The sequence below is a fragment of the Thunnus thynnus genome, chromosome 8, assembly GCF_963924715.1.
Source record: "Thunnus thynnus chromosome 8, fThuThy2.1, whole genome shotgun sequence".
In the NCBI taxonomy this organism is placed as follows: Eukaryota; Metazoa; Chordata; class Actinopteri; order Scombriformes; family Scombridae; genus Thunnus; species Thunnus thynnus.
This window is the reverse complement of record NC_089524.1, coordinates 27,439,418-27,464,049: the sequence shown is the minus strand read 5'-3', so window position 1 is coordinate 27,464,049 and position 24,632 is coordinate 27,439,418. Positions and strand designations below refer to the sequence as shown.

General features: G+C 39.9%; 2 protein-coding genes across 5 annotated transcripts; one reads left to right on the top strand and one right to left on the bottom strand.

Moving 5' to 3' along the window:
- The first annotated feature begins 1,280 nt into the window (after positions 1 to 1,280).
- On the top strand, positions 1,281 to 13,927 carry LOC137188185 (sex comb on midleg-like protein 2). Of its 3 annotated transcripts, none has more exons than XM_067597680.1 (15): positions 1,281 to 1,430; positions 3,259 to 3,398; positions 3,927 to 4,001; positions 4,399 to 4,469; positions 4,958 to 5,192; positions 5,985 to 6,073; positions 6,174 to 6,417; positions 8,646 to 8,911; positions 9,033 to 9,126; positions 9,266 to 9,469; positions 9,651 to 9,812; positions 10,438 to 10,566; positions 11,491 to 11,703; positions 11,883 to 12,043; positions 12,258 to 13,927. In XM_067597680.1, the coding sequence occupies exons 2-15, from the start codon at positions 3,377 to 3,379 to the stop codon at positions 12,381 to 12,383; spliced, it is 2,091 nt and encodes a 696-aa protein (XP_067453781.1). In that variant the 5' UTR covers positions 1,281 to 1,430; positions 3,259 to 3,376; the 3' UTR covers positions 12,384 to 13,927. The 3 variants fall into 3 exon arrangements, with proteins under 3 accessions (XP_067453781.1, XP_067453780.1, XP_067453784.1); XM_067597679.1 differs by having other exon boundaries at positions 11,488 to 11,703; XM_067597683.1 differs by lacking the exon at positions 1,281 to 1,430 and having other exon boundaries at positions 3,259 to 3,408; positions 3,936 to 4,001; positions 11,488 to 11,703.
- A 578-nt stretch (positions 13,928 to 14,505) lies between these two features.
- zmp:0000001174 (retinoic acid-induced protein 2) lies at positions 14,506 to 24,282 on the bottom strand. 2 transcript variants are annotated; one of them, XM_067597685.1, is made up of 3 exons: positions 24,117 to 24,282; positions 22,104 to 22,184; positions 14,506 to 18,047 (listed from the first exon to the last, which is right to left on the bottom strand). In XM_067597685.1, the coding sequence occupies exon 3, from the start codon at positions 17,968 to 17,970 to the stop codon at positions 16,354 to 16,356; it is 1,617 nt and encodes a 538-aa protein (XP_067453786.1). In that variant the 5' UTR covers positions 17,971 to 18,047; positions 22,104 to 22,184; positions 24,117 to 24,282; the 3' UTR covers positions 14,506 to 16,353. The 2 variants fall into 2 exon arrangements, with proteins under 2 accessions (XP_067453786.1, XP_067453785.1); XM_067597684.1 differs by lacking the exon at positions 22,104 to 22,184 and having other exon boundaries at positions 24,117 to 24,281.
- Positions 24,283 to 24,632: the final 350 nt, after the last annotated feature.

Here is a 24,632-nt window from a genome sequence, read left to right as displayed (position 1 = left end):
TCATATATTTTGTCTGTAACATTTTAATTGGTAAATTAACTAATATCAGTCAGATAAATGTAGGCTAGTGGAGAACAAACTGTATTTCCCTCTGAATTGTATTGAACTAAAAGTAGCAAAAATGGAAAGCAAAGAACCTTAAATTTGTACTTGAATAAAATACTTGAGTTACATTCATCTGAATCACTGCTGAAGATTTTGGCATACCAACTACTTTGGTGCTTTCCCTCAGTCTCAGTGGAACTGAAAGAGCTACCAACGGCAAATTGCAAGTATTTTAAATGGGACACAGATATTAGTACCCTCATTACGTATTTATCATAGCCATGTGCTATTATACAGTGTTTACACAGTTGCTGACTGCTTCAGAAGTGTTCCTGTGTGCTGGACTCTGTTTTATAATTATACCTGGGGACTCACCATTTATGTTGACATGGTTAGACTCTTCTAGACTTTATTGGAAGCGTGGGCGGGGGAATACACAGGGTCTGAAACTGACATGGGACAGTGATTCTGAGTCATGTTCTGCTTTTTGCTTAATATGATGACTCATTACTCCCTATTTTAATCAAGAATGCACTGGAACTTTTTTCACACATACCCTTTACAAATTGTCAAACTGTCATAAAAATTAAGTTTGTATTTATTTTAGTTTAGTTTGGCACCAGTATTTTTGCCTGAACTTGCTTTAATTTAGTCCCCCCCCCAATATCTTATTAATCATTGTTAAACCCTGAATTCTTCAAATATTAAAATCTGATTTTTAGATTTAATATTAAATATCTAATTATCTGTTTTGTATTTTATTATTCCAATACATTAATAATGATATTTAAATTTCAGGTGTACAAAAATATTAAATATGAAACACGTTCTTCTATTTAATACAATTTATTTATTTATTTTGTACTCTATTATTGTACCCCACTGGGTGACATCATTCAGTGGTAATGTTTTTCTTCCACACATTAGAATATTGTCCTTAGTTGTTCATTCAAATTGGTACGAGTGGAAAGAGTCCCACTTATAATATTGAAATTTAGTTAACATCTTTTTTAAAACATTCACTGACAATTTGTGAGCAGTTTTGAACCACAGCAGGACGAGACAAAATGAAGATGGGTAACTTGTGCTATTTTTTAGAATCCCAAATTACAGGCAGAATGTCCCAGAAAGCTGATTGGATAAACCGAGTAAACCGTTTTCTGATTGGCTGTAAGTGTGACTATCAGGAGAATTTATTGGCCTTACTGAACTGCACGTCCAGCCCATCTCTCTTCTTCGCTTGTCGTTGCCCTCCGTACATCACTATCTTTGGCATATATTACATGCGTGTAAGCATACACTACAAGGGTGAAAAAAATGGCAGCTGACGAATAGAGAAAAGTGTGTGGATCTTCACTCGATTTATCCAGAGAAACACGGCACCTGTAAGTTTATTCTTCACAGTAAAATGATATTTAGTTTAGGAAGAATGTCAGTTGAAGCCACACGACCTGGGTTATGTGTAAATCCTCCTTGATAATATGGAAAGACACTGCTTTCAGTGGGGTAACGTTAACGCGAAGGTTAGCCAACCCAGTTATTAGCCAGCAGCAGTAACTAGCAAATCAGGCAGTCCCAGTTGTCAACATTGGGCCCAGACTATTACCTGGAACTGTACGGCGTTAATGTTAGACGTCATACGGCATCCGAGAGCAAATATATAGTTATTAAAATGACAAAATATGCTTTAACTCTATCTAGAAAGTAAATTAATACCTATCTCGGGTATTTCGCTAACCCAAAGCTAACGCTAGCTGTTACCAGTAAACACAAACGCTAGATGTGAAGTGACACAATCAGCTAACAGTTAACATCGATAGGTAGAGTTGGTGAGAAAAAATATTAGGAAGTGGTGCTATTAATGTTTTCACAGATAACCTATATAAAATATACGTGTTATAGGTAATAACCAGCTTTCTAAATGAAACGTTAACATTATTTTGGGCTCATAGAGCGGTAACGTATTAGCTTCATTAAGCTATTCAAAATGGCTCATTTACCGTCAACGTTAATGGGTTAGTTAGTTAACAGACGCTTTTACTGTCAACGGTCAGTTGACGTAAATGACACGCAGTCATGTTTTGTTCGTTATACACCCCTAGAGGTGTGGGACAGCTGTTTTTTTTTCTTTTTTCTTACCAAACTCGGTAATAATTCTCCAGAACCTCGATCATTACGTTCACAAGTGAATGTAGTTGTAGCAGTGTTTCCCTGAAAACGGGTAATGCGGCGGAATGTACACAACGTGAAACACATTGTCACATGGGCTGTCCCCAGCAATCTATACCACAGGCCTGTCGTTATAGTGTGAAAACCTGTTAAAACTCTCCAAAAAAAAAGCCCTTCCTGTCTCTGTGGGAGTGTCCATGACTGGAATACCACATCAATAAGAGGTTCTTTTTCTTCAGAAAATCAACAGAAGATAGTTAACACAAGTAATGACATGTTACAGTATGGTAACATCTGTATTGTAATTTGAAAACTACTCATTTATGCTGTCAACATCTTCTGTTTTTGGAGTAAATGAAAACAATTTTGATATTTAAGTAATTTATTAAGAAAATTTAACAAATATTCACTGTTTCCAGCTGCTCAAATAGAACTGAAATGATTAGTTTGTTTGTTAATCAGCAACTATTTTGACAATCAAATAATCATTTTAGTCATTTTTTTAAGTGAAAATGCCGTAAAATTCACTGGTTCGACCCTCAAATGAGATGTTTCTTGGGTTTCTTAGTCTGCTATTATAGGGTTTGGACTTCTGATCAGACAAAACAGACAAAACAAAGTGTTTGATCATGTCATCTTGGACATTAGGACACTGTGGTGAACATTTCAAAATTTTATGTCACAAATGATTGGAATCAAAAAGACTAATCGCTAACGAAATGTAATGAAAAGTTTAGTTGCAGACCTACTCTCAAATGTCAGAATTTGCTGCTTTCTTTGTTTCAAATCATGGTAAATTGAATATCTGAGTGTTGGACTGTTGGTTGGAAAAACACAAGCAATTTTTTAAAGTTCTGGAAAATAGGGACAATTTGTAGACTAAGCAATATAATATAGCCTAATAATTGGAGAAAAGTCATATGTGTATAATTTTGAGGCCCTTGTATTTCATATTGTAGGCTGATGAATGAACTGATGAATCTCTTTGGAATTATTGTGTGTGCTGCATTTCACAGGAATTATTTTCACCCTTGATATTTTTAGGACAAAACTTCACAGGCACAGAGGCATACTGGGTCAACATCCTGCGTCTTGATTGTCATCATTTACGTGTCACCATTGGTCGTCAGCGTCAAACTGTCACCATTGGTCATCAGTCACCATGGGGAAAACTCCGCTAAAAGGCAAGCATACGTCACTTGACTATGTTTGATAAAGACGGTGTTCGGTGGTTATATTGGCTCTGAATAAAAAAGATTTGTACTTTGTAACTAAGGTGTCAACTGAATCTCTGTAAAGCACACCTGTAGCAATCAAATCATCAATATGCCATTTCTTCCAATTTAGTCTTATTTCAAGACCCTGCAAACCCACACAGGTGTTTCACTTACTGTCTGATTAGACCTTTGTTCAGGTTGAAGTTCTGTGGAGCTTCACAGAAAATTATGTGATGTCATCAAAATGTATGTAACGATAATAAAGGTGTGTACATTCCCACACAGTTTTGAGGTGAGCTATAATCAAGTACAATAAGTGAAAACACCTGTTTGGGTATACATATTTCATTCAGTGTATGACATTAACGCCCTCAGAAATCCATATTTATTACCAGTGTTTAGACTCTTATTTCATATTAATACATGTATATTGTTTGTTACAATCTTGGAAGTAGTTTGATTACATTAATTTTTTTTTTCCCCCATCATTTTTAGATCAGAAAGATGGCAAAAAAGAGAAACCAGGAAGGACAGTTCCACCAACAGGTACAACTCCTGCAACAGCAAAAGGTGAACCTTTTTAAAAATTGTATTTGATCATTTAATTGATATTTATTATCCAGACTGAACATTGTACCACTATTAATGGTGTTCACCGTGATTTATGACTTTCCCTTGGATTAGACTTAGCTGTTTGTGGTGTTTACATTATTGTAGTTTTTTTACCTTATAAATTACAAGCCATTGTTTTGAGAGCCAAATTCTACCACCTTTCTAAAGTTTGCTCTTCATGCTAACCTCAAAATTCATTGACAGATTAATATTGTAGCATACTGCTCAAGCCTTTTAACTGGATTTTATGTAATCTTTTATGTAAAAATAGTATAATAATAGGTTGCATTTAACAGCAGTCAGAAGTGCAAGAACAGAAGTGCAAATGTTTCACTATTTTTGGATTTCTCTTTAGATGCTTTCAGCTGGGAAGAATATCTAAAAGAAACATCAGCTACACCAGCTCCACCAAGCTGTTTTCGTCAGGTATGTGCTCCTGGATTCATTAAATATTCACCAGGGATCATTTGCATTAAGAGAGACCTCGTCTAGAGTCATATTACAAACTGAATTGGGATGTTTTGTCATCATGGTTGATAACAGTTAGCAAATTAGAGAAACCTGCAGTTGCAGTTAAAGTTGTGCTTTAAGTCCAAGGTTACCTGGGCAACCGTGGGTCTGCAAGTTGCTGCTAGGAGTGATTAACTAACTGGTTTTGTTCAACCACAAAGGTTGTGTATTTATGGCTTTGAATGCAACCCCACCCTCCCCAAAGTATACAGCTGCACAGAAGCATACTCTCTTTTGTCCTGCACTACTAGTAACTCACAAAATACCAAATACCATAACACATATTTTGCAGTTAGGTGACATTATTTAAATTTGGCTGATGGTATGAAAAAAATGTTTGCAGTGTATTTGCGCAATTCTTACAATACCGGTGCTTATGGCATTGTGCATTCTAATGTCTACAGGCTAGAGTCCCACCCTCCAATGACTTCAAAGTGGGAATGAAGCTTGAAGCCCATGACCCGAGGAATTCCACCTCAGTCTGCATTGCCACAGTAATGGGCTTAACTGGGGTTCGTCTGCGTCTCCGTCTGGATGGGAGTGACAACAGCAATGACTTCTGGAGGCTTGTAGACTCCTCTGACATCCAGCCTATTGGCACCTGTGAGAAGAATGGAGATATGCTGCAGCCACCGCTGGGTAAGAAAGCAAGGGGAGGTGTGATGGAAGCACATAGTTGAGACATTAAAGAAAAAAATCTCAGTCTTGACAGCTGAATTGTGACTCTCCACAATACAGAACCAATGATTGACCATGGCAGATTTTTTTTTTCCATTCCATGCACTACACCACCATGACAGGTTTATAAAAGCTCAGCAATAATAAAAGAAGATATGGCAGACGGATAAAATTGAACTGAAAATAATTGTTTGACCATGATGTAAGAAGCATTGCGTAGATGGGGAAGTGAAAGAAACTTCCCTACAGACAGGAATGAACATCATCATTATTATTACTATCATCATTGTTTGTATTCTTTGAAAGAACCTAAAGGTAACAGAAGTTGGAAGAAATGTTTTGTGAACTGCTGGTATATGTAATCCATGTATCTGGAATCATCAGCAGAGCAAGATAATAAAGCTGCACACATACAGTAGATGTGAGCTTACATCAAAATATTTAACTGGTAATCTTTGTAATAAAATAAGACATTAAAAGCTTCACAACACCCTCCATCCACACTTTCATCCATCATCTATACTGTTTAACCAGTTTAGGGTCAATCACATAAACGTAGAGTTCACCAAACCTGCACCTCACAAACAAATTATACTAATATCGTCTGATATAAAAGGAATACTAGAAATTACTCACCATGCACAGCAGCACATGGTGTGTTAATACTACCCAACACTGTAGATTTCCAAATTGTTGTGGTCTAAATTAGAAAACATCATTTTTGTTATTACATTTTTTAATTCTCTCCTCCAGGATTTCGGATGAATGCCTCCTCATGGCCCATGTTTCTGCTGAGAACCTTAAATGGAGCAGAGATGGCACCAGCAACAGCCTTTAAAAAGGTATGTATGGCTTTAAAAATCACAGAGATTATGGGACCGTTTTGTCGGCAGCGTATGTACTTAAAAGTTGTTACAACGGGGATATTACACTTACTTTCAGGAACCGCAGAGGCCCCCCCAGAACAACTTTAAACCAGGCATGAAGCTGGAGGCCGTGGACAAGAAGAACCCATACCTCATCTGCCCCGCCACCATCGGAGAAGTGAAGGGCGATGAAGTGTTCATCATGTTTGATGGGTGGCGCGGTGCCTTCGATTACTGGTGCAAGTTCGAATCCCGGGACATCTTCCCTGTGGGCTGGTGCTCCCTCACTAAACACAGCCTCCAGCCACCAGGCAACAGTGGTGAGTATACCCTCTAGGTGGCAGCACGAGTTTGATTCAACGAGGTTTGAGGCAGATGCGGTTGTTTGTAATCAATGTTTCCATGTTACTCATTTAGTTACAGTCAGGAAATTGCACCCACAGCTAAATAAATATAAACACAATTAACATTAATGATCTGGTCTTGTTGCTTAGTCTGGCAGAGTAAACTATACACAGCCTAATCTTTAACAGGTGTTGGACACACAGTAAAAGAAAGCACTAATTCTGCTTCTTGATCTTTGTGTGATTGAGGAGTTTCTGTATTTGATGGGGAACAATCATAGATTTACAGTGTCTCTGAATTAATTATGTAATGTGGTGGTCTAAAAGGTTAGGCGCAGGTTCTTGATGATTTAGCATCTCAGGAAAAGGCCTCAGTGAACTTTATAAATTCCTAAAAATTATATGGGAGTCAGCATTTTTATTTAAATCAAGAAAAGTCAGTAGAGATCATCTGTAGACATTCTCCTGCTGAGAACTAAAACACAAGTGTCAGAAATCGGTATACAGAATAAATTGATCACATTCAATATTGTTATCCATCTTTTTCCTATTTTCCTAGCTCAGTAACACTTTTGTCAGCTCTTTTCCATGTTGTGCCTTCTCACACACTCTGAATAAATCAAATAAATAAATAGATAAAGATAAAATAAAGGTTTCTTCCCTACAGTGGCTGCACCTCTGAAGAAAGTGGGGTTGCCTAGTAACAAGTTCAACGTGGTGGTTTTCAACATAGTCGTCTTGATAAACTGGGGCTACATTCAGAAGCAGGAGCGTCATGAGCATTAAACAGTCACAGGAGACGTACTGTGTACTGCATGTGGATCTCTGCAGATGATCTACGGAGTCCTGTTGGTGTGTTTGTGTGCGTCTCTGTTGGGGTGGGAGATGAAACGGGCAGAATTACAAGAGGGAGGGATGAGAGAGGAGGATTTATGTTCTTCACATCACACCTGTTTACATGGAAAAATGATGTTTACATAAAAGCTGCTCAGTCCAGCTTCACCACGTCTGTGTGTAAGACTCTAGATGAAGATGAGATTATAAACTACATAACACATGAAAAGCTTACAAACAGCTGCGGCCACAACCTGTTTATAAAAACCTTTAAAAACCATACTTTAACCTGCTAACGTAGGAGCTCTAATACAAGCCGTAAAAGGTTGGGAGGTGTTATGAAGAAAGACACACACAGAGCCCACACATCCTCTCTCTAACATCCTCGTCTTTGTATTCCTCCCCCATCTGATGCTGATCAGTCTGCCTCCCCCGGCTCCTCTGTCACAGTGGGCTTAGTTTTGAGCTTGTTCTTCGATTCGGAGGAAGATTTATTATTTGGTTCTCTATGCGTGGGTTTTGTTGGGAAATCATGAGTGCACAACGAAACTGAGAAACATTTACTAGCTGAGTAAATGGGCTGTGGCTTTGAGATATTTCTTTCAGCACGGTTAGTTCTACTTTTAGCTAGCAGAAAAAGGCGTTGTAGTTCTTTAAAAGTAGACAGCGCTGTTAAAACAAGGAAGCTTGGCTATCAGTAGTACAGGCCTTGGTGCTGACCAGTGGTTGTTGTAATATGACTAAAATACTGCCGTCTGTTACTGTATGTCCTAAATTAGAGCACTTCCCCTGTGCTTTTTTTTCAGTAATGAGATGCTCCTGTTCAAACCCAGATTGGCATCAGACCATTACTCTGCTTTGACTCTAATTGTAGCTACCAACAGCGGCACAGTACACTGTATTGGTCACTGGGTGATGACATGCAATTGATCTCTCTAATTAGCCAGGATAGACTCTACAGAGATGGGACAAGTTTTTCTAAACTGTTCTACATGTCAGCATAGTCAATCCAAAGACAGTTAAATCTGTGAGACCAACATGTTTCTTTTTTTATACCCATGTCTGTGTTTTTCTGTGTTTTTAGCACAGGGACCATTAACGATTCTTTTGTCATATTCAGTGTGATGTCACATTAAGTATTCGCACTGTTGTCAAGGAACCATTTTCATTAACTTAAATGACTCTATTGTGTTTCCTTGAATTCTGTACAACTAGAGTTTCTGTTTATGTGGCGTCTCTATTACCTGTGTCGCTTCAGCAGAATCCATTTGTTGTCTCTTAAGCGTTACATTTTTGTTTGTTGGATTGTCTTATGGATTTTTAGGGTGATAGATCAGGTTTTGATAGCTGTGTTGTATGCTTTATTACAGTCACCCTGCCAAAGAACCCGCAGATTCTCTCAGCGTCACCCTCCAAGCCCAGCCGACGCTCCCTGCAGTCCCCCTACAGACTCCCCAACCCTCTGCCCCTCCTGCCTGTCAGGAAGGGGGTAAGAGGCCGTCGGCCCAAGAGTGAGACCATCGCTCTGCTCAAAGCCGTGGCAGAGGCAGCGGCCGCCCAAAACGGAGCCGTACCTGAAAGCACACCACTTGTACCCCAACCCCACAAAAAGAGAGGCCCCAAACCTGGAAGCAAGGTGAGACCCTGCTGCACTGATTTTTCTAAACACAGATGTATTTAAACATCAGAATCGTTCTGGATTAATTCATTTGTGTGTGTTAAAAAGTACCTCTGCAAATTGAACATGTGTTTCTCAGAGAAAGCCTAAGATTCTCCAAAGCACAGCACATCTGCCGAGCATCCAGGTTCCACAAGAAAGCCCTCCGAGCCTCAACTCAGTGGTTTCAACAGGTGAGGATTTATGGTGGTTTGCCTTTTGCAGTTAGCTATCACATTTTCTGCATTAAATTAGAGCTACCATTAGAATATCTAATCTGTTCACTGTTTTGTGTGTGTGTGTGTGTGTGTGTGTGTTTGTGTGTCGTTCCAGTGTGTGTGTACGTGAATAAGCATGGAAACTGCGGTCCCCACCTGGACAGGAAACAGATGCAGCATCTGCCAGACCACTTTGGCCCTGGGCCAGTGAATGCTGTGCTGCAGCAGGTGGTCCAGTCATGTATAGACTGCGCATACCAGCCTAAAGTCCTGCTGGGTGCTCTGCAGACTCATTCAGGAGGAGGAGAGGTCGTCAGAGGTAGCAACACATAAACAGTACCAGTTATTATAGGTTGCGCTGTTATTGGTTGTATCTTACCTCTATAATAATAATGAAATACTTCTATTTGAAAGAGTGGCTCGTTAAATTGTTGTACAAGTGGCCAATTTTTGTGGCAGATGATTGATAGAGTGATGACACATGTCGTTCTTCATCCCAGTGAGAACAGATGGAGGAGTTCGTGTGGTCAAACTACCATCAGCCTCTAGTGCTTCCTTTGTGCTACGCTTCTTGGAGACAATGTGTCGTCACCTGCAATGCGACAACCTGTTCAGCAGCCAGCCGTTCAGTCACTACACGGCCTACGACAGGAACAAGTCAGGTAAACACTGTGCATTCCGTTAGAAGTGGTATGTCAGGAAGAGAGGGGGGGAAAAAAAACTGTTGGATCATAGTTCTTGGACTGAATTCATATTGCAACTTTATCCAAAGCGCTTTACAGTTTGCTTCTCATTCACACAAGCGAGCAGTTTAGAAATAGAGGAGCCAGGGATTGAACTGCCAACCTTGTTATTAGTCGACAGCTTGCTCTACCTTCTGAGCCATAACTGCCACCCCTCATAATAAATTACCACTGAGACAAAAACTGGGAAGTAAAAAGATGTCTTTGTGCCATTGAAATGTTACAATAGAAAAGTATAAAAATTCCAACTAATATCCTAATGAAAAATCTGAAACAACAGAAGATCAACTCTGTTTTCAATCTTCTTATTTGACCTGTGCAGAACAATTTTCAGATTTATTGTTTATTTCTAACTGTACTTAATAAGCTCAGTCATCTCCAATCATCACATGTAGACTGTAGCCATGGAGCTTCGGTTTTATCTTAATTGAACATCTTTTTGTTAGTTATATTTTAATAACAATATATTTAAAGAACAAATCTTCCCCTGCTTACTGTTTTATCCTGGTAATATCCTAAAAGTTCCATTGTTGTCATGTTGCAGTGAAAGAAGAAGCACTGGACGCTCCATCCCTGGTTCGGAGTAGTAAACGAAGTCTCTCTGGGGTCTCTCCAACATACGCAGCCCCTCTGTCTCCTAAACATTTACGTGCTGAAGCCCACCCTTCAGAAGGTACAGCTCACCTCGCAGATGTTTGTACTGTAACACAGTTTCTTCTGTAATTTTTCACTTCCCTCCTTACTTTTGTTTAGTGCTTAATTATTAGAGGAATAACTGCAAACTGAGGAGTTTTCATTTGTAAGACTTACCTTTGTGTACAGGAGAGTTTAGGACTAATGTCTATGTCCAGACAAACACAAAATCTAGTGACACATTGTCAAAGATCTCCGTCACAGAAACCTTACTAATTTTGATTTACCTTGTGCTTCCAATCAGGTAAAGAAAACATTCAAAAGTCGTCTTTTTTTACAAAACATTACACAATGCCTGTAGCCTTAATACACACATTTGTGTTGTGTTACCCGCCACACGCCTTACATTTGGATCTCTTTTGCTGCATCCATTAGTGAGGCTGCCTCTATGTATTTTACAAACAAGATTAAAAACACATTTTTTTTCTCTACCTCAAGCCCTTTGGCTGGTGTAAAAGTTGTGTTGTGTAATATGCTAAGTATTTTATTCCTCAGTATACTGCATTGTCTATTCTGCATGTGTATACAATCAACTGAACCGATTGCTCAGTGTTATTGTCAACGTTGGTTTTAATGGAGCGGTGATTCTATAATGAGTAGTGTATGTAGCTGGTTTAGTCACTTTAATTGCAGCTGTATAGTAATAAGCAGGAATGCAGGGATATGCAGTGTTTGCTTATTTATTACATGCATCATCCTGCTTGATGGAGGACTACTCTTCTTCATGTTGATGTTTGTTGCTCCACTCAGATGCTGTCTGTACATGAATCTTCTGTTTATGATCACTTTCACCATCATGTATATTTATTTGCATATTGTCTCAAAGGTAAATCAAAGTGTGTTATTATAGAAGTATTTAAAGAACAACCTTTTAATGTCTGTTGTGTTTTTCTCTCTCCAGCAGAGACCCTGCCTCACGAAGAGAACGGCCTAATAAAGGAGCAGCGCTACATGGACTCGGCCTCCAACTCCATGACCCCTCGACCCCAAACAGTGCGGAGTTCCTCAGAGTACCACCCCCAGGCCAGCAGCCTTTACCATCCCGGTACACCCATGCGCCGCCATTCCTCTAATCCCGCAGAGCTCAGCTCCACACAACCGCTCAGACGAGTTGAAGGTACAGTAAGAATCTGTGGAGGTAGATCACTGCCTGCTCACATTTGTCATGTCACACACTAAACATGCAGTCTCTGACAAAAAGAGCAGTGAGATTTTTTTTTTTTTACTATAGAGAACATACAGTAACAGTGACTGTCGCAGTTTATGTTCATTGTGTCTGCTCTGCTTTGGCTGCAGCCAGCTCCACCACAGGTCCTGAGGCTGTAGCATCTGACCGGGAGAGTCTGCGGCTGCCCAGTAAAAACCCCTCCTCCTGGTCCATTGAAGAGGTGATGCAGTTTGTGAGGGATGCTGACCCCACAGCATTAGCCCCACATGCAGAACTATTCAGAAAACATGTAAGTTCACTTTTATTATTTTAAAAAAGAACTAACCACCAACAGTGATGTCCAATTCTCAATTTCTATTGCTAAATTGAGCTGAAAAGGGCAAAAAGTTTTTAATCATGTCCGCCATATAATATACAGTGTATTATTAGCTTTGGCTACTGTAGATCATTTGGCTCTCTGCATGTTTACTTGATGTAATGAATCCCATGTTTTGTTTCCACAGGAGATTGATGGAAAAGCCCTGATGCTTCTACGGAGCGACATGATCATGAAGTACATGGGTCTAAAGTTAGGGCCCGCGCTGAAGTTATGCCATCACATAGAGAGGCTGAAACAAGGCAAACTGTAAGAGGAGCCCCAAGCAGCCCCGTCCCTGCCGGACCCATGAGCAATAAGCCCTGAGAGGACCAGCGTTTGGACACTGCTCGGCGCATGACACCACACGACTCATGGGGCATGCAGGGGCTACAAGTTACTCTTAACTCTAGACTCCACCTTGAGGGACTCAATAGATGTTACAAGCTCATCATGACTTCCAGAGTGGAGAAGTGTGCCGTGCATTGCTGACACATTACCTCATCCCCTCATCAGTGAACAAAAAGCTGTTCAAGTCTAATAGACGCCATTGACTCTATGAAATCCCAAAGGAAAATAATCCCTGTAGTGTTTACATTGCATAGCACATGTGCACACGTGGACACATTTTTTTTACTGAGATGAAATCTTTTGATCCTGGTTTTGGATCCCCAAAGATGGAGAATGTTTCTTCTTATATAATGTTTTTAGCATTGTTGAATTTCCAGTTAATAAGGAAGAGTTGATATACTAAAAAAAAGAAAGGAAAAAAAAAAAAAAGAATCCATCAGATGTTCTTCCCCATGCTCTCGAACAGAATTTGGATGCTCTCTGGTTTGTGCTGTTGTATAGTTGTTTTCACTTTTTGTTTATTCACGTGTATGCCTCAAGTATGGGTATATCTGCCTGCCCGAAGAATGCCTGTCAATGCATTCCATGTCTTTCACACAATGCTAGACACAAGTTTTCATTTGCTTCAACACAATTGTATCATGTTGTATTCTTATTTTTTTCTAACCAAACCTCACCTTTTCCTCGAGTGTCCTGCAGAATCATCAGCCGTGCGCTGCGGCACGCTGGATGACAATGATGTGATGTATTATTGTGTCTCAGCTGACACTCCTACTGGTCTCCATGCAGTTCTTATCAACGTTAAACCGTTTGTATCCCAAGCTCTGAGTCAACAGACGGATTGTTAAGGAAGTGCAAATATGACATTTCTAAGGGCTTTCTTTCTATTTAGTCATTTTAGTCATAATCATTTTAAGCTCGTCAGTCGGCCTGTGACCTCAGTGTTGACACCTTTGACCGTTACAATCACTGTTAGCAATGAAAACAGATATGTACAGTTTTATGGGTTTAACCATGAATATCAGCGACAGAATGTACATTTTGTAGAAACTTAATATTTTAAGGAAATCATATACATAAGTTAGAAATGTGAAGATAAAAGGGGGATGGGGATGTGGTGAATATTTCACAGTGGATTCCATTCTGCTTTTTAATACTTAATGCAGCGCTTTTTAGTTGAAATACTCCCAGTAATAGACTTTGCCTTGCTTTACCTATGACATTTCTCAGGTTAATGTGGTCTTTGTTAGTATAAGCTTTTGTAGCATACTGTTTATAATATACTTAACAGAATTTTCCTGTTACTCCCTTTTCTGATTTAAAATGACTCGTGCCATATGATATTCAACACAGGATCGAAGTGCTGTCGGTTTCCCTCTCGCATCTTCTTAAAAAGTACTTGAAATATTTGTGTTGCAAAAAGTCCCTTGTCCATTACATCACACCAGATAAACTATGTGTTTATGATGCTGTGTATATTCTTTTTTTTTTTTTATAAACCTACCAAAACAAAAGGATGTGCATGTGTTGTTACTGATCACAACAATTTTTTTACTTTCATGATGAGTTTTCACATAGTGGAAGAAAGTTGCTGAATTGTTTTATTTAAATTTCACTAGTATCACCTACAAAAACATGTAGTCTAGTTACTGGTTTAGAAAATTCAATCAGTCTCTGTGCTATTTGTTTTGAAATTTTACCTCACAAGTGTAAGAAATAAGCCAGGCCCTGCATCTGCTATATATATATAACATGAAATGTAAGACAAGAACAATTTGAAAATGCTTTTAAAATTATTCTTGAACCAGAAAGTTTTAGTTTGGACGAAACAAACGCTGTACCAAAGCTGCAGTTTTGTCCAGCTGAGTGGAAAACTGGGTTAATTTTCCACCGTTTGTCTGAGTCTCTTCCAAGACTGTGTAATCGAGTAAATTCTGACATGAGAACATTTCTCACTGATTTCAAACCAGCTTCAAGAACACCGAATGACAAATTTGAGATAAAAATGGATTGACTGTCATCAAGGAACAAGGCAGAGACACAAATTTAGACCTCAGGGTTTTAGTTCACTTCCATATAAAAAGCACATAAACTGTACAGTAAGCAAACATTTAACTGCCAGCACATTTCATCTGTTTCTTCACTGACATCTTCATTAAAATGAAAGTTTTCATAGGCAAAAAAATGCCTCGTGAGACTGACTGTTACAAAGGAAGCAGTTTTCTTAATATCCAGTCACACAGTACTAAACTGACTGTTCATTATATGTACAGATCGTATAAATTAAAGTCATACAAAGAATAAGTTAGGATGAAATCTGCACAACCAAGATCAGTTCAGACTACTTCACTGTGGGAACAAACAAAAGAGCCCTCTGCTGTGTGGACTGTGGACATGAGTTAAAAGTAAAATGTACTGTATTTGCTAAAGTACATCAATATAAATAAAGCAGCTGGTAAAATATGGAGCTTTAGGTATTTTCGATCCCTTCCTCTGTTCATCCAGACAGTCTGCATATGGCTGTTATTAGTTCTTGGCCTGTAATTTACAGATTTCATAAATGCTATAATCACAAAGGGGCAACACAGTTTTAGAAGAATAGGTAATTTTTTCAACTAAACTATGACAAAGTGCACTCAAGAGGATAAATAAACGGACACACACAGACGATACGCTCACATTCACAACTCTTATCGTAATCATAGGGCAGAGAAATACCACGCTCCACGAAAACAACAAAAATGACACCAAACCACTAGGAACAGGGAAGTTTGATAAACGGGGGGGATGGAGTCTCAATAAGGACTGATTCTAATAGACTAATAACACACTTAACAAATATACCTACAGTATTTTCTTTCACTGAAGCAAAAAGAAAACAGTCTTCCTTTAATCTGGCTGTTCCTGTCAACTTCATCTCAATCAATATCATAACCTAGATTCACTTAATAAGTCTGTTAATGGAAACATCTGGAGTTTCTAGTGTTTTATCCACTTGCTGTGAGGTGCTTCCTCAGTTTTGGCTTCTTAATGTCTTTAAAAAAGAGGTTAATTCAGCCGGCAATAAAAATAGCTCTTTCCAGAAAAAACTTTCCTTACGTTTGGACAGGCCCATAGCAAATTCTGTTTAAAATGTGAAAACAATTAAAACATCCCTTTTTTCCCTGCTGTTAAACAAAATAAGAATTCATTTCGATGAAATTGCGGCTCCGGCCTTGCCAGATCATTATTAGCCTGTCATGCTAAACCCCTACTAATCAAAAAAAAAAAATTGAACGAACCGCTTCAGTGAGCTACTGATGACTACGGGAATTTCCAATGATGGGACATGTTTTAACAGTCTCAGTCACATCCTGCTGTTTCGTCCTGCTCTGCTGCGAACAGTGACGACCTCAACTATCAGGTTTTTTTAGGTCTTCAGTGCACTTAAGTAAAAACTACACGTGGAAACAAATCATGAACCAAAATGGAAAAATAAAAATATGGAACCCATGTGTCTTTGCTGTAATTATAAAGTCAAAAAAAACTTTTTTCTCAACATCTTAGATTTATAAAGACAATCTCCAAAGCCACATGGAGAGCCCATTAAGCTGCCTTACGCAAAAAACATTTCTCTTAAACTCGATTTAGTCTAACACTGTAGAGTAGTGCATTACAAAAAGTAATTCACAGGAGTCCAATGGAAAACATTTCCGAAGTCTGTTACTACTGTGTCACACTGTCAGGACATTCATGAGGTTTCTACAACATTTGGAGCCAAACTCTGATCTTTGATTGGACATACAAGTGTATGAGTTTGATTACAGAATGTCCCCACATGTGTTTTATGTTGTACGATCCGGAGGGATTACCAGACAGCGGACCCGCAATTAATCCCCCTCCTCTGAGCACTTTCACTTCCTGGGGAGCAGTGCTGCCAGTCTCTGCTTCTTAATGGGAAGGAAATGGATCTCCTGTGAGCTGACCTTCTTCAGTTTGATAGCTCTGTTTTTAGGGACCTTTTTAAGCGGGTCGTTGGGGTCGTGTTGCTCCCCTTGGGACGCAGATGGCACTCCATAGAGCTGCTGCAGAGACGCCCCCTGGCTGCTGTCCCGTTTGATGGAAAAGTTCTTGGTGGAGACGCCCGAAAGGCCTTTTATCTTCCCACAGAGGATGGCAGGGATCGCGTCCTTCACCGAGACGATCACCTTTGCCGTCTGCGAGGTGCTGACAATCTCAAGGTTTCCCGCCCCGGAGAGAGACGCCTCCTGACCCAGAGAGCTAGACCCACCGGCACTGCTGTCAACCACCCACTTATGCTGTCGGCTGAACTCCAGTGAAGCCAGACTGCCCAGCAGTTTTGAATCTAAACTCTGAGTGCATTCAACAGATAATTCTCTGTCTCGCTGTGGTGACCCGCTGGAGCTACATGACTGGACACACTTTTTTTTCCTCACAGCAGGCACTGACAAGTCGAGCACACTGTCCTGCTGCGGGCTGGGGTATTCCTGTTTTGGTTCAACTGGACATGCCCTGACAGAAAGGTCTAGAGCCTGTCCTTCAACCAGAGGAAGAGAGGACGGGGACACATTTTGTGGCTGGAACGATGGCACGCATCTGCTTGAAGACAACGAAGGAGAGGTAGTATCTTTTGGAGAAGTCTGAGTGCTTTTACTCACAGTGCAAACTGGTTTTGGCATGTTCCCCTTTGAGTCCTCAGTCTGCGGGACCGGAATAGGGATGGGAAGCGGGATGGGCAGAGGCACTGGCAGGGGAATGATGACAGGGTAGGGGACTAGAAGGGTGGCAGGAGGGACCAGAGGGGCCAGAGGGGAGGTGTAGGGAGGTGTGAGGGGAGGAAGTGGGAAGAAAGGAGAGCCTGGTGACTGGCAGGTAGATGAACCCGCCTGGGAAGGGAAGAGGTCCTGCAGGATGGCCGCAAAAGCCGGATTCTGGAGAAGAGAAAGCAGGTTAGCATCCTGCGCTTGACCTACTGACTTTTGGTCGACAGCTGGAGGCAAGCCGAACGTCAGAGGATTCTGACACAGGACATTGTTCTGGAGCGGCAACTGGGGACAGTTAGGGCTCTGAGGAATCACAGAAGGACTCATGTGCTGGATGACCTGCTGATCCAAGACCAGAGGAAGTGAAACTGGGCTTTGGCTCGTTATTAAGTACGGTGCTGCCCCCATTTGGCCGAGCTGAGCCCCGGCTGCTCCGGCCATCTGGAGGTGAATAGGCAGCATCAGAGGGTTCTCTCCCAGGCACACTGGATGGAGGACAGTTGTGGCTACTTTAAGCGCCACACCTCCTGGAGATTCAGCGGTGGGACTCACCACCGACGGCGCAGGAGTCTCCACCAGGTTAGAAAGCCCTCCTTTGCTCAGTCCTATCACGCTGCCATCGCAGGAATCAGCCGGATTTACTCCATTCTCCACTTTACCGGTGGTTTCTCCTCCTCCCACCTCAGAGTTGCACACATCAGTCTGGGGCGGTGCCATGGTTACAGACACATCATCACTACCCTCCATAATTCAGCTCAAAGAGTCCAACACAGTCTTCATCAAATGTTAGTGACACGTCTCATCCATTATTCTTCTAGGCAACACTGAAACACAGGAAACAGAATGTTTAATACTGCACAGCTGTTTCAACAATTTGCTATAATGCTCATACACGTCCCCAAAACTCTACACAGTCTGACAGGATTCACTGGAATTTTGAAGGATACCTGCTTCATGTTGGGTCTCATATAGTACAGCTTAGTAAGGACTAAGTTCATTTTTCAGATTTAGCATCTAGCACAACATGTTCCACAGAATTAATAATAAGGAAAAAAATAAATTACAAGTCCAACAAATAGGACTCATTCTACCACATTTAATCAGCAGTAGCAGCCTCTCACTGCTAGAAAACCTCTAGAAATGTACTATCAAAACAATTATTGGGTCTTCTGCTTTTTTAATTACTGTAAAACTGAGAGGGAATGAGAGGATTTTATAGTTCATTTTATATTATATAACATAAGTAAACAAGAGAAGTAAAATATCACAGGAAATTGACATGCAGTATGTCCCAGAGCTCAATTATCAGCCGTTGTTACTGTGATTAAAAATTAAAAGGTAAACAGAAACTAGTCCAACATGAAGGTTGATTGTTATAAAACGTATACTCGGAATGAGAGTTTCCTATTCCCGACAAGCCTTTGTAACAGAAGACAGTTTGACACGTCACAGTAGGAAAAGCACAGGTGTCACTAATGACCTTAACTGTTCCAGTCAAGTGAATAGAACAGAGCCATTATTCTGGTTATCAGTAACACCTGCGTCTTTCCTACTATTGCTGAAATCATACCTTATTTACTATATAGTGCACTATATTTACCCTACGCTGTTGTATTTATAAAAATGTCCACTACATAACTGCCCTCAAAAATTTCACAATAGATCAAAAAACATGTCCATGGCACGCACACTACTTTCTCCTAACAATCAAATTTTATAGATGCGACTCTGCAGCTGTCAGTAATGACTCAAAATGATGGTGATCAGCAGGTGTCCGAAATCTCGATTTACTGCTCACTATAAAGAAACTATTGAGTGTCTATTATGCTGGGAGTAGTGAATGAGTGAATAAGGGAGTGATTTCAGACACAGTGAACATGTCTCCTGTGAAAAAGGCACTACGTTATTTTTATTTTAGTAGAAATATGTCAGTATAAATTAGAGCCTGACCGATATATTAGTCAGCCGATATTTAAATCTTTTTTTAAAGTTATACAGACAGCATTTTATGTATATTTGATCCTTTTTCTTAATTCAAGTTCATATATGTTTTTTTTATTCTGTTTTTTCTTTATGTATAGTTATTTATAATCATTAAATTCTCAGTGAAGTTTACTGTTTCAGTGCACTGGTGTCGTTTTATACAATAAAGTTTATTGTTAAACTGTAAAAAATCATGCAGTGTTGATGACCACATTTGAGGGATCATTGCAAAAAATGTGCATTTATGTATATATTCTGTATATATAAGATCATATATATAAGACGATTGGCTGATATATCAATATTGGAGTTTTTTTACTCCTTAATATTGGTATCAGCGTTGGCCAAAAAACTTCAGTATCAGTCAGGTCCTTGTATAAATATAGTCATACCCTAATCAAGTGGGATATAAAATTCTTTACGACTAAAGTGAAAACTTAATATCAGGGAAAGACGTCTCTGTAATAAAACCAACAAAGAGTAGAGCTGCAACGATCAGTCAATTAATCGATCGTCAGAAAATTAATCACCTATTATGATAATTGATTAATCATTTTTTCATAATAATTAAAGAAAAAAACGCCAAAATTCTCTGGATGCAGCTTCTTAAATGTGATTTTCTTCTGGTTTCTTTAGTTTGAGAAATCTATGACAGTAAACTGAATATCTTCGGGTTATGTGGTTGGGACAGAACAAGAGATTTTAGTTTGCAACTCAGGCTCTTCGGAAACATCGACATTTTTCATCATTTTCTGACATTTATAGACCAAACCTTTCTCTCTGGCCAAATATCTATCATGCTTTTGTAAGCCTATTGTGTGTTAGCTTTGCTTCTCACTACATGACACCTCCACACAACACATGTCCCGCCTGCACTGGCTGTCAACCCTCATCCATCCGTAGTGATAAAACGTCCCTCGGGTGCCTAGAGATACAGTGCATCCCGTGTCAGCAAGGTCAATTATTCATACTGATGGGAGCACCAAGGATAATGTTTAGCTCTTGGGAAGGGGGACACTTTCAAATAAGCTGAAACATAACAATAAAGTCGGCACTCCACACTACCTTTTAAGTGAAAAACTCAATTAAACGAACACATGCAGTTCCAATTTTCTAGCAGAAGCGTGACACTTTTTTTTCTCTCTCCAAGCAGCCTTCATGTGGTGTTGGGTTGCCTCACTGAGCAGCGAGGAGGAGCCCTCTATCCCCCCAGGCTGGTTTTATATTGTTCTGTAGCATAGATGAGACATTGTAATAGGGCTCTGATGGATTACACAGACGACTCTACAGCTAGACGGTCAGACGATAACCTTGTCGCCATTTCACACATGGGGAAATGTCTGGATAGTGTGCACCTTGGGAATACGAAACATACTTAAACATACCCTGCGAGAACCCAATGAATGCTTTGGCATGTTTTATAGCTTGAAGTTTCTGTGTTTACTCTTCTGTCTTTTCACACCTCAATCTAGGTGTCGGCTCCTTCTGAATGATGAGCTGGAAGGTCAAGGTTGTCTATATGCATGTTAAGGACTTATGTAACACACACGCTGCTTTGTCCTGATGGGGAAGCCTCATCCTGCAAGTCATGGGATACCAGACAAAGAGGACAAATTGTTGCCACGAGAGTCGAAGCATTGGCACACATCTGTACATGTACCCTCTGTCTCTGTCTCAACCGTGAGCAAGACTGTTGCATCACATTTCTCAATATCTTTAGTACCTCTTTTTTTTTTTTTTACTCCTCATTGCAAAAGTAAGAAAAAAAAAAGGAAATTTGGACATTATGTCAGAAATTAAAAGTCTGAATAGGAAATCTGTAACTATTCTATTTTTCATCCATTTCGATGCTGCGGTCTCACTTGCATTCCAGGAAGTTTGAGGCAAGACATTTCCTGCTTGATAACATGGTCACATGAGGTCTGTGACACGATAGAGCTTCACTGACCAATATGAAAGAAGTCTTTCTTGGTTAAAACTCCCCTACTGTCATAGACTGTAATGGTTTGGCCCAATTGTTCGCAAAGTGAGGGAAATAAACCAGATATTCCTGAAGCACCGATAATAAATTCAATCTAATCTTCTCTCTTAACTGAGCTGTCATTTCTTTATACTCTAACTTGATGTTTTAGTTTAGTGAGCGTTACACTGAGCCTTCAGATCAGGTGACCTGATGCTAAGCAGGAATCACCACCAGGGTCACCCCCCCTCCCACCCACACACACACACACACACACACACACACACACCTCTCTCATACAGCAGTGCACAGCTCACTGCTCCACCTCCTCTTCACTTGAATCATGTGAGCAAAATGTCAAACCCTGCAGACGAGCAGAAGAAGGAAGTTTAAACGTCTGGAGAGAGCCAAAGTACATAGGGAACATGTTCCATTCTTCCATGAATGGACTCTGTGACTTTGCTTTGTCTCATTGTTATCACAGAGAGGGAAGTTGGAAGAGAAATGTCACATGAGCATCAATAAATTTCTACTGAGCTTATACTCCGATTCTTGCTGATGTGCCACAAGCTAAACGAATCTTCTGGCTTGTTTTTCTTTACCGCCTAAGTTTAAATCCGCTGGTCAAACAGAACAGATGAACTGCTACCAGCTCCTCCAGATAAATCTAACAACTATTTAAAAAAGCTGTTCAGACTACTACAAAACTCTACTCACACACACACAATCAGAATATATAGTCTGAGAATTGTTACAAAAATTAAATACAAACTTATTTCCATAAACAGCTTTAGGTTAAATGTATTAATCTTCCTAAATCCTAATCAGAGTTTCAACATGGTGATGGAGCTCTCAGATCAAGTGTTAAAATAGCTCCTGTTTAATACTGTTTCCATTAAATATGAGCTAATGTGAGAAACATGCAACACAAACAAACCTGCAATCTTGTCGGTGACTGAATGCTGAACACTGATACGACCAGCAACACATCTCTCGCCGTTCGTAACTCCCTCGTCATCTGTAAGAGGTTTGTGTTCACTAGCCAGTAACAGCTAATTGAGTAAATAGGCAAGAAGAGACCTAACAGAGAGCGAAATGAAATCCCTCCCCTGTCCCCGTTACTGTAATGATTTCCACATTTCCTTTTTTTTTTTTCCTTGCCTCATTGATGGAATGTATGCCATACTAAGTCAATAACAGGGAGAAAACAACAACGCCTTAACTTTAACTGCATTAAACTGCACTGCAGTCTAAACACATTATAAGTGCTGCTCTCTTTGCTCATATGATCCTTGCTTGTTATGGATTTAGAGTTTAGACTAAAGGGAACAAAAGGACCAGGGATGGATGGAGCAGCATAGCTGATGATCGAAAGGTCATCGTCCTCAACACCCCTCCGCTCCAATAGCCAATTACATCTCATTAGAGAGCCTCATCATGAGCAGGCTGCTCTCACATCAGTGCAGATTTCCTTTTATTCAGCCTGCTCTCCCTCCAGCTGATCTCCTGGATGCCCTAATAATCAAATACAATTAAAGCTGCAACAATTACTCTACAAATAGATTTCCATCGACACAACATTGATAACTGACAACGATTCTGTTGATCAGTTATTTGTAAAAGTCATTTTCCAAGCAAAAATGGCAAAAACTCATGAATGTTATTATTTTCAGGTTTCTGACTCTTTTATGATAATTAACTGAATATATTAGAGTTGGTCAGATGAAACACTTCATCTGAAGACATCACCGTGGACAATAAGCACGAAAACAGATGAATCAATGATGAAAAAATAATTAGGTGCCCTAAATACAGTTCAAAATATATTAATACAAGAAGATCCATATTGTGTAATTTGTATATTGATCATTGCGTTACAACTAATCATTGTTTTATCCAGTTTGCTACTTTCTGTTCGGATGGTTAAATGGAGAGAATGTTTAAAAATGAAAATGCATTTAGAGCTTTAGAGAGAACATCACAGGGTCAAGTAGCCATGTGTATAAATGATACAGCACTTGCTGGTAAATAGGTGATCTGCATATGATGCGCGGAATGTAAAATGTTTACACATAATAGTATTAAATGTAGTTTTCCTCAATATATGCTGAAGACTATGAGGACATTTAAGTGACATTTTCCTGCTCTGTAGATAAACCTTCATTAAGACTTGAGGTTGTTTTTATTTAAGGCTCCGGGGTGTTTATGTCATTGCTAAAATTGGTTATTTTCTTATAGCAGTTGTGTCACTGCACGTGTGAGCAGGCATAAGTAAACGCACGAGCGATTAAAGCCAAAGCTGTTGCAACAGGCCCCGCGTGTGACACCGTCGGGTTCATGTGAGGATATTTTCCTTCTTTCTCCAGTGGTGACATTAGTATATTTCTACAGACATCACACCGTGCGGTGCCGTCCTCCCTCCCGGACAGATATGCTCATTATGAGGCTGTCTGGTCCCTCAACAAGCCGACGGTTCGCCATGAAAGCAGGGAGGCTGTGCGCGGTGTGCGCGCGCGTCTCCACACATCACACACGGAGAGCTGCGAGCGCGTGAGCCCCCGCTGCCATAAATATATTAAATTATATTTACATATATATGATTTATACATAAATTATGTCCTGTTATTTCTCAAGTTCCCCTTCAGCTGGTTTATATTCGAGAGAATGAGCTCGAGCTGACGAACGTTATTCTCGATACAAGCTAGCTGCGCACATCGCCTCTGAAATTGGAAAAAGGGGCTTTAATGCGTTTCAAACCCGAGACCGTGCCAACAGTTAAATAATTCCCAGTGAATCCACGTGATGCTGTTTAAATGAATTACAGTTTCCGCCGCGTCTATCCTGCATAAAAAAGCAGACGAGCCTTGGCTCACCCCGTTTCATCTCCTTCCCTTTAATGTAATTCTTCAATAAAATTCCACTTTTGCGCCAAACGGCAATATTTACTCACCTCTCAAGCTGACGAGCGCATTTAGCAGCTTTCCAAGCCGACGACTCCCTCTGATGTATCGATGAATGAGAGCCGCAATACTTTAAAATAAATAGATAAGGATTAATATCGCTTCATTGCGGTCCCGTCGTAGCGACTCCAGACTGAAGCTGCGCACGCAGCACCTCCCTCCTCCTCTTCTGTGCACGGGGACAGATCAGAAAAAAAGAAAAGAATTAAGAAGAAAACATAAACAATATCAACAACAACAACAGTATTAAAATAAATACATGAACTTAAAAAACATCACTCATGTAACTGCAAAAATACTTCATTTGACATTATGTGATTTTGTGTGCCGGTCATGTCTGGTTAGGAATAGAGTCTTGTGAACCATGTGGGTTTGAGCAGACTGTAATTTGACATAAAACAGTGTGACTGTGACAATAACCTCACCCAAATGATTAAACCAAACTGTATAAAATAATCCTGGCCAAAACCTTAACTGAATAACTGTGACAAAAAACAGAGAGTGAC

Excerpts from the sequence above, each read along its gene's own strand:
- LOC137188185 (XM_067597679.1), top strand. The coding sequence starts at position 3,377 with ATGGGGAAAACTCCGCTAAAAG. Across the intron at positions 3,399-3,926 it reads GGGGAAAACTCCGCTAAAAG|ATCAGAAAGATGGCAAAAAA; the intron begins GCAAGCATACGT and ends CATCATTTTTAG. Across the intron at positions 12,044-12,257 it reads CAGAACTATTCAGAAAACAT|GAGATTGATGGAAAAGCCCT; the intron begins GTAAGTTCACTT and ends TTGTTTCCACAG.
- zmp:0000001174 (XM_067597685.1), bottom strand. The coding sequence starts at position 17,970 with ATGGAGGGTAGTGATGATGTGTCTGTAACCATGGCACCGCCCCAGACT.